We start from the raw sequence: 12,223 nt of genomic DNA on the forward strand, positions 1-12,223 counted from the left end.
GTGTCTGTGCTGCTGAGGCTGGGCTGGGCTCCTGGCACAGAGGCAGCTCCTGGTAACCAAGCAAAGCTTCAAAAGCACATTTCTCTTGATGAGCAGCTCTTCTGCCAGCCCAGCAGGGCTGGGGCACTGCCTGCAGCCACCCTGGACACAGCACAGAGGCACAGAGAGCTTCCATCAGTCAGGGCTGGGAAGGTGCTGAGAAGCGCCTGGGGCAGAATCACTGACAGCCCTTGGCACAGGAACCTCTGGCTGCAGGACAATGCAGCTGCAGCTCCTGGAGCCATCTCTTAAAACTGGAACATCCCAATGCCTACAGACCCTGTGAGTACATTCTCTGATGGTCTCTTGTGCAGAGCAGCCAGGGGTGCCCAGGGCTGTCCTGCAGAGCAGGGTCCTGCAGCCCAGGGTGCAGGGGAGGGACTCTGGGGCAGGGACTCTGCTGCCTGCCAGGGACAGCTCTCAGCCAGCCCTGGCAGCTGCTTCCCGTGCTGGGGGACAGGATCACGGTGGGAGGAGACAGCTGGTAAGGCTTGGAAGTGTTCTCCTTGTGTGGGGAGGATGTTGCATTGTTCAGGACTGCTCCAAGCAGGGCATTTAACCGCAGAACATTTCCAAGCAGATCATACAAGGAGCACACCTAGGCAGGGGTTTCATAAATGGGAAAATCCTGATTTTTTTATTCTACTGCTCTGTTTTGCCTGAATGGGAAATTTCATATTGATATTCTTCTCTCAGTTCAGGTGGAGAATAAATACAAAAAAAGTCTTACAAACCGGAATAAACCAGGCAGTGACAGAGATCAGCACAGGGCCCTTCACTGGCACCATCTTTGTTACTTTCCCAGCCTCCTCAGGGTTGCTCTGACATTGCCATCAGAGCCTGCAGAGCCAGATCTGCCCCTGGGCAGTGCCAGAGCTGGGAGGGGTCTGCAGGGCAGAGCTGAGCCCCCTGGACTGGACAGGGCTATGGCAGCACTGGCAGGGCCCAGCCCTGGGCACAGGGAAGCAGCTGCTGGCAGGGACAGCTCCAGCCAGCAGAGCCCTGGGCAGGCAGTGGGGGGAAAGTGCCCCCAGGCTGTGCTGGGATATTTCAAGTCCTCTCCAAACCCAGCTATTCCATGATTACTTTTTTTACAGATCCCCATGCCAAGGCAGCACAAATGTCCAACAGCAGCTCCATCAGGCACTTCCTCCTGCTGGCATTGGCAGACACGCGGCAGCTGCAGCTCCTGCACTTCTGCCTCTTGCTGGGCATCTCCCTGGCTGCCCTCCTGGGCAACGGCCTCATCATCAGCGCCGTAGCCTGCAGCCACCACCTGCACACGCCCATGTTCTTCTTCCTGCTCAACCTGGCACTCACTGACCTGGGCTGCATCTGCACCACTGTCCCCAAAGCCATGCACAATTCCCTCTGGGACACCAGGAACATCTCCTACACCGGATGTGCTGCACAGCTCTTTTTCTTTATGTTCTTCATCTCAGCAGAGTTTTGTCTCCTGACCATCATGTGCTATGACCGCTACGTGTCCATCTGCAAACCCCTGCACTACGGGACCCTTCTGGTCAACAGAGCTTGTGCCCACATGGCAGCAGCTGCCTGGGCCAGTGCATTTCTCTATTCACTGCTGCACACAGCCAATACATTTTCCCTGCCCCTGTGCCATGGCAATGGTCTGGACCAGTTCTTCTGTGAAATCCCTCAGATTCTCAAGCTCTCCTGCTACAAATCTTACCTCAGGGAAATCGGTTTTATGGCTGTTAGTGTGTGTTTAGCACTTGGTTGTTTTGTGTTCATTGTTTTCTCCTATGTGCAGATCTTCAGGGCTGTGCTGAGGATGCCCTCAGAGCAGGGACGGCACAAAGCCTTTTCCACCTGCCTCCCTCACCTGGCTGTGGTCTCCCTGTTCTTCTTCACCTCCTCATTTGCCTATGTGAAGCCCCCTTCCATCTCCTCCCCATCCCTGGATCTGGCCTTGTCAGTTCTGTATTCGGTGGTGCCTCCAGCCCTGAACCCCCTCATCTACAGCCTGAGGAACCAGGAGCTCAAGGCGGCAGTGTGGGCACTGATGAGTTGATGCTTTCAGGAACATTAATCTGCTTGCCAATTTCTGCAAATCACTTGTAATAAAAGTCATCTTTAATATTTCTTGTTGGTTTCAATTTGGAAGGGTTTTTTTCTCGGTTTTATGTGTTTAATATTGTCCTCAAATAAATGTCGTTGTTTGTGCCATTTCTGATTTTGTTTCTCCACCTCCTTCACTGTAGCCACAGACTGTGTCAATGAGCTCTGGGTTCCTTTAAAGGAACTAAAGGATCTCCCAGCAGAGTTTTCTGCAGAGATGCCCTCTTGTTGCCTTCTCTGGAGCAGCATCAGCAATGTCTGTGTGCAGAGCTGGGGGCAGATCAGTGCTGGCCCAGCAGCTGTGCCCAGCAGCAGTGGCACTTGGTGTTGCCAGTGCTGCTGCCGTGGCCCTGCCCCGCTGCCCTGGTGGCCCTGGTGTTGCTGCAGGGCCTGAGTGCTCTCGGGGCTGGGCACAGCCCTGGGGGTGGCAGTGCCGGGGCTGCAGCAGGGACAGGCCATGGGCACTGCTGGGGCAGCGCTGACACCTCAGCCCAGGGCCTGGGGGCTCCAGGCTCCTTGCCCAGGCTCTCTCAAGAACACAGCCAGGCCAATGCTCAGCACAGAAAAGCCCCGTGAGCAGCCCCAGGCTGGCTGTGGGCAGGCTGGTGGCAAACAGCATGGCTGGGGCTCTGCAAGGGCCCTGGGGCAGACGGGAAGGAGCAGCAGAGCAGGGGCAGATCAATCACCAGTGCGCTGCACAGCCCAGGGCAGTGTCCCAGAGCGTCCTCATGGAGCTGCCAACAACATCCCCCCTCTGCAGCCCTGGCCTCTCCCCCAGCTCACACAGGTGCCCCATCCTTGCAGGCACAGACATGGCAGCACTGGCTCAGCAGCCCCTGTTTGCATTGCACACAGCAGGGGGAGCACCCCCATGCTGTTGCTGTGGGGACATGAATCTGAGGGAGCACAAATGCCATCAGTCCCTGGGGCCAGCAAGGGCTGGGGGACACCAGGGAAACCAGCTTTGTCCTGGCCTCTGCACTCAGCCAGAAAGTTTGTTCCCATCAGCTGGGAGTTTCCTGTCCCACTGCAGACGCTGTTGCTCAGAGCCAGGGCTGCCTGGCAGCCACCCCCAAACTGCCCTCAGCATTTCCTTGGCTTCACCTTTGCTTTCTTTACTCTTCCTGAAACAAATGTCTTCCCATTGCCCACCCCTGTCCCCTCCCCTTCAAACAGCCCATCCCTGTTTGCCCTTTCCTCTCTGGCCCCACTCCCCATTGCAGTTCCTGACTTGGCACCATGGGAACGTCCCTTGCATAGCAGGATCATCCTACACGTGCTGCAGGAATTGTCTGCAGGCTCCTGCAGTGCCTCCTGCTGCTCCCTTGCCAGAGGCACCCAGGCCAGGGGGGCACATCTTGGCTGCTGTGTCTGGCTCTGGAGCTCCCTGTTCTGGGCAGTGAGGAGGAGCTGCAGAGGCTCAGCAGGACTGACAGGATGGGCTTTGGGGCTGGCAGGAGAAGCTGAGGGACCTGGGCTGCTGGAGCTTCTGCAGAGGAGGCCCAGAGCTCCTCCTGCAACTGCTCTAAGGGTGCTTTCAGAGAACCCCAGAATCAGCAAGGGTGGAACAGGCCATGGAGATCAAGTCCAACCTTTCCCCTGACACCACCTTGTCTCCCTTGAGCCTCCTCTTCTCCAGGATAAACAACCTCAGCTCCCTCAGCCACTCCTCAAAGCTCTTGTGCTCCAGATCCCTCCCCAGCCTTGTTGCCCATCTCTGGACACACTCCAGCCCCTCCATGTTCTTCCTAAATTGGGGGGTCCAGAAGTGGACACAGCACTCAAGGCGCTGCCCAAGCATTGCTGAGCACAGGGGAAGACTTCCTGCCCTGCTCCTGCTGGCCACACCATTCCTGATCCATAGGAATGGCAGGGGTTGCATGAGGGAAATGGTGGGGAGGTGTGGGAAAAAAGTGTTACTGATTGCCAGCCATGAAGGATTTTGATTTTCCTGTTTATTCAGACTGCATTACAAGGTGCAGGGGATCAGTATCAAATGGACGTTGCTGATACCAATCTATAAACCAGAAAAGAAAACAGGACAAAACAATTTTCTCTGCATTGATTTCAATACAGTATATTCACTTTGAATACACTTCTGAAATATATCTAATTAACCACAGAAGAATTTAAAACTTCTATTATTATCAGGGGCTGGGTTTTTTCGGGTGTTTTTGCACTATTGTTTATGAGCCTTTTTCATTGAATTCCTGAACTGAAGAGCTCAGGAAAGAACAGATCTCTGGAGTAAAAAAATTCATCAGCAACGTCCAAGTAGCTGAGGATCCATCCCCATGGGAGCAGCAATTAACAGAAACAGACACAGCTTTGTGGCTGCCCCAGCTTTGGCATGGGCCCTGGTCCTGGAGCAGGAGCAGGAGCAGCTCTTGAGGGCCCCAAGGCCGGGGCTCTTTTGCTGCCCTGGGCAGATGGGATGGCAGCAGGGGCTGCAGAGCTCTCAACATCTCAGCCTGAGGGGAGCAGGGCAGCCAGGGAGCCTCCTTTCTCCTTGGCCAAGCACCTTCCCCCATGGCTGGGGCTGAGTTCTGTGGCAGCTGCAGCTGCTGCTGTGCCCTTGCCAGGGGCTGAGGCCGTGGGGCAGTGCCCAGAGCAGCCTGGCCTGAGCAGAGCTGTGGGGCCAGAGCCGGCTGGGCTGGGCTGGGGAGAGGCCCTTGGTGCTGCCCAGAGCTCAGGGCAGCTGGCAGAGCTTGCAGGGAGCTGGGCTGGGCTCAGAGAGCCTGGTCCAGAAACCATCAGTGTCCATCTCAGCCTGGCTGAGCATGCAGGGGCAGGACTCAGGCCAGGCCTTGTGGGACAGGGCCAGCGCCTGTGCAAGGCATTGCAAACAGGCAAGTGGCCCAGAGAGGAGGCTGCTCTGTGCCCTTGGTGGCATGGACGGAGCAGGGAGGAGGCCCAGGACATTTGTCAGTGCCAGCCTCTGTGCCCAGCTCTAGGCAGCCCTGGCTGCTGAGCCCAGCTTTGGCCTAGGCTGAGTTTGGCTGTGGCCCAGCTCCATCCTCCTGCGGGGCTCAGGGCCTGTTCCTGGCCATGGCCAGCCCTGGCTGCCTCTCTGCTGGCCCAGAGGCTGGCAGAGCCCAGGGCAGGGCTGTCTGTGCAGCCCCACAGGTGCCAGGGGCTCTGCAGGAGCTGGCAGAGTCTGCCCAGCAGTGAGGCCATGGGGCACAGAGCCCCAAGGCTGCTGTGGGCACCACGGCACAGGGGCCGTTCCCAGCTGCAATGCTCCTGGCCTGGGCTGGGCCTGCACAGGGGCTGGGCCACCATGGCTGGGCCAGCACAGGGCCACAAAGGGGCCACGCAGCCACTGTCGGGGCTGAAAGCAAGGCCAGGAACACACAAGAAATTGCTGAGCATGGCCTGCGCTGGCCAGGCCTGACTATGCCAAAGGCAGAGCTCAGCTGCCCTTGGGGGCTGCAGCAACAGTCCAGAGCCCAAAGAGCCTCCATGGCTGTGCTGGAGACCAGGGCTGCAGGAGGGAAATGCAGGGCTGCTGAGAGATGGGGAGGGCACTGAATTCCAGCACACACCTCAGCTCTCTGATGATCCCGGCACCATGCTGGGCCCTGTTTCAGACTGGAGCAGTGTGGAGAGCTTTATTAATAGTTGGTTAGCTGAGAAAGGCCATGCTGACATATTGCCACTGGTTAAGCTGAGAAATCAGCAGTCAGCAAGCTGAAAGGAGATGTCAGCAGTTAGCAATCAGTGGCCTTGCTGCAACATGGAGAAAGGGAGTAGAGATTAGTCCTGAATATCTCCTAAGAATATGTAGAAAGTATCAAAAGTAGGACCATAGGAATGTAAAAGTAGGTGTAACTGCTGATATGTAACTAACCAATCCTGAGCTCAACTTTTGCAATATGCATGAAGTTAATTACGAACTGTATTTAACCCGCCGTGCTGATCAATAAAATCGGGCCTGTGATGATCAACTGATGTCCTGGTCTCCTTCCTTCGACAAATGGTGGAGAATGCGGGCAACAACGCTGTAAGCACCGCTGCGGGCAACGATGCGGCAACGTTGAACCCCTGTCCTCTTTTCTCGGATTACAAAGAAAAAGGGAACTCGCCACGGTCGGGAAGTTGGGTGATGGTCCCGTGCAGCAGGGAGGTGCTGGATTATTTATAAAAAGTTGGATTACTTATAAAAAGCACCCTTGAGGATCACATCCGTGACTCAAGCCATCTACGTGCCGCCGGAGCCTGGAAGCTGCAAAAAGTGCGCGCTGATTAATAGGTATGGATAGGCAAGCGGCATACGATTTATTCTCCTCATATTTAGAAAGGCGAGGGGTAAAAGAGATAGATTTAAAAAAGGAATTACCGGGGTTATTAGCTTATGGCCATTCTATAGGTATGTTTAGTAACCCTCACACAGTACATGAGCTGTCAGAGTGGAAAAAATTTGGGGAATTGTTAATGGACTCAATGTTAGATGGGTATAAATCAGCTAAAAAGTTTGGGAAATTATGGCGGGTGGTGTATAATACGTTGCTTCAGCAGGTCTCTGAGAGAAAGGCAGCAGAAAGGGCTACAGAAGCTCATAAGAGGAATATAGGATATGGTCGTGAGGATGATCCTTTAGCACCTTCTGTAACTAAAATACTTATGCCTAAAAGTCCCCAGCTTAGTGGTGTTGAGGACATGCCTATAGAAATTGCGGAACCATCTGCGCCTCCCTTGTCCGAGGGGGATGGCGAGTCGGATGGGGGAGGTAAGAGCAAACCAGCTTTGCCTCCACAGCCGGCTTCAGGCTGGTCGGATGGTGGGGGTGGGAGCAAGCCAGCTTCGCCTCTGCCTTTTGCTTTGCCTCCGCCACTACCCCCGGGCAGGCTGGCTCCAGTTACAGCTCAGGCGGGGGGGGATCCTCTCCCCCGCGCGCGCCGGCTCTGCCTGAGCAAGCTCCGGTTACAGCTCCGGCGGGGGGGAGATCCTCTCCCCCGCGCGCACCGGCTCTGCCTGCAGCGGCTCTGCCTGAGCGGGCTCCTGTTACAGCTCCGGCGGGGAGCGGGGGGGTCCTTCCCCCTCGCGAACTGGCTCCGGCTGTGTGCGAGCCAGCTCCGGCTTCACTGACAGCTCCAGCGGGGGGGTCGCTTCCCCCTCGCAAGCCGGGGGGGTCGTTTTCCCCGCGCGAGCCAGCCTCTGCTTTACCGCTCCCCCCATGTGAAAAACTCAGCGCCTGCACTAAAATGCCAGCAGCATAGCACCTCCAAAGAGCCAGCTCCCATCCCAGGGGCACACCGTGATCTATGGGGGGAAATGGCTAAACAAAGGAGGGAAGCTTGGTCTGCTTTGGCAAAAGAGGCGATGCAAATAGGAGACGGTGAAGCCGTAGAAATTGCTTCTAGTCTTGCATGTCCTGTTACTTATACACCACAATATGATGCACAGGGGAATTTAATGCATAATGTGGCAGCATATTCTGCCTTAGATTGGAAGTTGTTAGCTCAGCTACGTTCTACAGTTAGTCAGTTTGGTGTAAAAAGTGAACCTGTTAAGCAAATGTTAGATTATCTCTTTAACACTCAGATTTTATGCCCAAATGATTTAAGAGGAATAGTGCGTTTAATATTTACTCAGCATCAACAATTATTGTTTAATGCACATTGGCAAGCGTTAGTAAATGAGTCAGTTGCTGTACAACAGGCTCAGGGAGACCCATTGCATGGAGTAACAGTGGATGAGCTTATGGGTTTAGGAGCATATTTGCGTACAGAGGCACAGATGATATCGGGACCGGATAAGCTTAGAGAGGCTATGCGATTGGTGCGAACGGCAATAGATATGGTTAAAGAGCCAGGGGGGTTACCATCTTATATGGGTATTAAGCAAGGTAGAGAAGAATCATTTGGAAATTTTATTGATAGGGCAGCTGCTGCTATAGATTGGGCCGGGGTTGCAGATTACATGAAGGGGGCGCTATTGAAGCAGTGTGCTCTCCAAAATAGTAATCCAGCAACCCAAAGAGTATTATCTACTTTGGGAGCAAATTGGACCATTGAGGAAGCATTTGAGCGAATGGCATTAATGCCAACGGCTTCGCAGGCATTCCTAGTAGACGCTATAAAGGAACTAGGATTGGGGTTACAAAAGCAGGCAGAGTCTACCCAGAATCAGGTGTTAGCTGCCCTTGCTCCTCTCCGAAGTGGCTCACTGGCATTCACGCAAGGAGGTTCAAAGCCATTTATCAAGTGTTACCGGTGCGGCAATGAGGGACATACACGTCGAGCCTGCAGAGCAACTCGTATATGGTGTCAACACTGCCGATCCAGCTCCCACAACACCACAGCTTGTAGACGGCGGTCGGGAAACCATCAGCAGAGCGCGTTTCACGGGGGCTGCGCCCAGATACAAGTTGCCGCCGTGACACCAGAGGCACCAGCACCAGCTGCCACGACATTGCAGCAACCTCCTTTCTGCAACCCGCAACAACAGGGAGCCTCGGTTTGGACTTATCAGCAGCAGTAGACGTCACACTAATGACGAATATGCCTGAGAAAATACCAACTGGAGTAAAAGGTCCTCTTATATTAAATGGACAAACATGTGGAGCATTATTATTAGGACGCTCTTCTACAACTATGTTGGGATTATTTGTTTTGCCTGGAGTTATTGATGCAGACTTTACAGGGGAAATACAAATCATGGCTTACACCCTCTATCCTCCAATTAAAGTAACAAAGGGACAACGTATTGCACAATTGGTACCACTATCACAAATGACCTCTGGAATACAACCATTTACTGGACAAGCACGGGATGAAAAAGGTTTTGGCTCCACTGGTGTTACACTTTTAACTGTGGATTTACAAAACAGACCAAAGCAAAAGGTCACAGTTACTTATGGGCATCAAAGCATAACCCTTTATGGATTATTGGATACAGGAGCAGATACCAGCATTATTTCTCCAGAGGCATGGCCACAACATTGGCCTCTATTCCCATCAGCAAACATGCTTACAGGAGTAGGAGGATTTACATTGGCAAGCAGGTCACCTTCTTTGTCTGTGTGCATTGAAGATCAACAAATATCTGCTGTGTTTTCAATTGTGCAAGTGCCTCCTACAGTCTCCTGTTTAATTGGAAGGGACATTTTAACACAATTGGGAGTGGTGTTAACTAACCAGCACCCTTTGGGGTAATTGCCATTGCTTGGACTTTCCCCATTCCACTCATCTGGAAAACAGATACACCGGTGATGGTTAAGCAATGGCCACTAAAAGGGGAAAGCCTTATGCATGCTCATGAATTAGTGGAGGAACAATATTCAAAGGGACATTTACGACTTTCCACGAGCCCCTGGAACACACCTATTTTTGTGATCAAAAAGAAATCAGGGAAATATCGTTTAATACATGATTTACGGGCTGTAAATGATCAAATGGAACCTATGGGGGCCTTACAGCCTGGTCTTCCAAATCCAGCTATGATTCCAGAACACTGGCCACTCTTAATCATCGACTTAAGGGACTGTTTCTTCACCATTGCCCTACATCCTATTGATGCTAAAAGATTTGCCTTTACTTTACCGGCAATAAATCATGGAGAACCAGATAAAAGATTTGAATGGATATGTTTACCACAGGGCATGCGGAATTCCCCGACTTTATGTCAACTGTATGTTGATGTAGCATTACAGCCATTACATCGCAGATGGCCAGCTACTATAGTATATCATTACATGGACGATATTTTGTTTGCACAGCAACAACCATTTTCCTCTTTGCAGATTGACATTATTAGAAATACTCTTGCTGCATATTCACTTGTTATTGCTTCAGAGAAAATTCAAACTACAAAGCCCTGGAAATATTTGGGATGGACTTTGATGGATCAAATAGTGATACCTCAAAAATTGGAATTACAATTGGACATTAAGACTCTACATGATGCACAGAAGTTACTGGGGGACTTACAGTGGCTAAAGCCTATTGTGGGAATACCAAATCATTTGTTAGAAGCCCTGCGGCCTTTATTAAAGGGTGTTGACCCTACTACTCCTGTATGCCTGACAAAAGAGCATCGTCTTGCCTTGCAGCAAATCAGTGACTGTGTACAACAGGGGTACGTGTCTCGTCGACAACTCGACCACCCTATTGACCTTACTATCTGGAATAGCCCTTGTCACCTGCTTGGTGCTCTCTCTCAACAACAAAAGAAAACGGGGGAGATACGGGTGTTGGAATGGTTGCCTCCACCATTACAGCATAAGAAAACAATATGTTCAAAAATTGAACAATTGGCTGCATTAATCAAAAAGGGGCGTCTCAGAATTCTTGAAGTGGATGGTAGAGAACCTGCTACCATTAGACTGCCTATGGAAAAAGAAACCTTGGACTGGTACCTGATTAATTCAAAGGATTTACAAGAAGCATTATTGACATCGTCTGCAAAAGTAGATACCAGCAAATTAGTGCCTAGAGTTTTGCAATGGATGACAGAATGGAACTGGATTACTCGACCCTTGAGAGAAGAATGCCCTATAGAAGGAGCTATTACAGCCTTTACAGATGCAGGAAAGAAATCAAGGCGTGCTGCTGTCACTTGGCAAGAAAAAGGACAATGGAAACATCAAATCATTACAGCAGACCCTGCGGATAGTTTACAAACTTTGGAATTGTTGGCAGTAGTATGGGCAGTATCCAACTTACAGGGACCTTTAAATGTGGTTACAGACTCTATGTATGTTGCAGGAGTAGCCAAACGAATAGAGGAAGCAGCAATTAAGGAAGTGAATAATAAACGATTGTATGAACTGTTGGTACAATTAAGGAAAGCTCTGCGGGAAAGAAATGCAGCATATTCTGTGATTCATATCAGGAGCCATAAATGGTCTGAAGGTTTGGGAGAAGGAAATGAACGTGCAGATAAATTGGTTACCCTACCCGTTGATAACTCTTGTCCTATTGATAAGCATACATTGGCCAGAGAAGCACATAGTAGATATCATCCAAATGCAAAAGGATTAGCAAAGCAATTTGAATTGAGTTTGTCAGAAGCTAAAGTTATTGTCAGAGCATGTCCAACATGTAGTTATCACAATGGTGGAATAGGTTTAGGTATTGGAGTTAATCCTCGAGGTTTAGAAATAAATGAGAAATGTCAAATGGATGTTACACATATTGCCAAATTTGGTAAAGTCAAATGTGTGCACGTCACTATAGACACGTATAGTCATTACATATGGGCTACGGCTCAAGCAGGAGAGAAAGCTATACATGTTATCAGGCACCTGTTAAGTTGCTTCGCTGTCATGGGAGTTCCAAAAAGTATTAAAACAGATAATGCTCCGGCTTATGTGAGTGCTAGGGTTCAAAAATTTCTGAATCAATGGTCGGTTAAGCACGTGACAGGTATTCCACACTCCCCTACTGGACAGGGAATAGTGGAAAGAGCAAACGGTACCCTTAAGCAATATATTGAAAAACATGAAGATTTGAGAGATCCACAAGCATGTCTGGCTAAGGTGTTGTATGTAATTAATCATTTATGTATTTTTGGGGAAGATGATACCCCTCCTGCAATTAAACATCATCCAAGGTCAGGTCAGGAAAGTACTAAGGAAACAGAGGTCTGGGTTAGGTATAAGAACCCCAGTACAAGATTATGGGAAAAACCTGCAAAAGTATTATATTGGGGTCGGGGGTATCTTTGTGTTTCCTCACCTACAGGGCCTCTGTGGGTGCCTGCTAAGTGGACTAAACCTGCTTCTGATGCAGCGCTTGGTGGAGCGTCTCACGGAGGAGGACAAGGAGCGACTGAAGAAGAAACTGCTTTTGATCCTACGACCGCTACTGATACAGCTGAGGGGATACTCGGGAGTGGAGCACGCATTGTCACCCTACTGTTGGACAATCCAGGAACTGGTTGATTTTGCTGAATCATTATCAACTTTTCGTTTAACAAATCCATCAAAGGAACATTGCTATGCCTGTCGCGATCCACATTGTGCTGCTTGGGTAGCCCTTCTTTGTGGGGGTTGTGATAGAATTTTTTGGTTAGAACAATCGTTAATGTGTGATTTGTGGTGTCACCCTTGTTATTTTGAGCAGCGGTGGAGAGAAAATTGGCAACATGAATTAAGGAG

At 50.9% G+C, this 12,223-nt stretch overlaps 1 protein-coding gene across 1 annotated transcript; it reads left to right on the forward strand.

Annotated features, from left to right (window-relative positions):
* The first annotated feature begins 1,159 nt into the window (after positions 1-1,159).
* On the forward strand, positions 1,160-11,898 carry LOC141727889 (olfactory receptor 14I1-like). Its single transcript, XM_074534177.1, has 3 exons — positions 1,160-2,069; positions 11,136-11,304; positions 11,856-11,898. Exons 1-3 carry the CDS (start codon positions 1,160-1,162, stop codon positions 11,896-11,898), a joined length of 1,122 nt encoding a protein of 373 aa, XP_074390278.1.
* The last annotated feature ends 325 nt before the right edge of the window (positions 11,899-12,223 follow it).

This window comes from Zonotrichia albicollis, unplaced genomic scaffold, assembly GCF_047830755.1.
Source record: "Zonotrichia albicollis isolate bZonAlb1 unplaced genomic scaffold, bZonAlb1.hap1 Scaffold_257, whole genome shotgun sequence".
In the NCBI taxonomy this organism is placed as follows: Eukaryota; Metazoa; Chordata; class Aves; order Passeriformes; family Passerellidae; genus Zonotrichia; species Zonotrichia albicollis.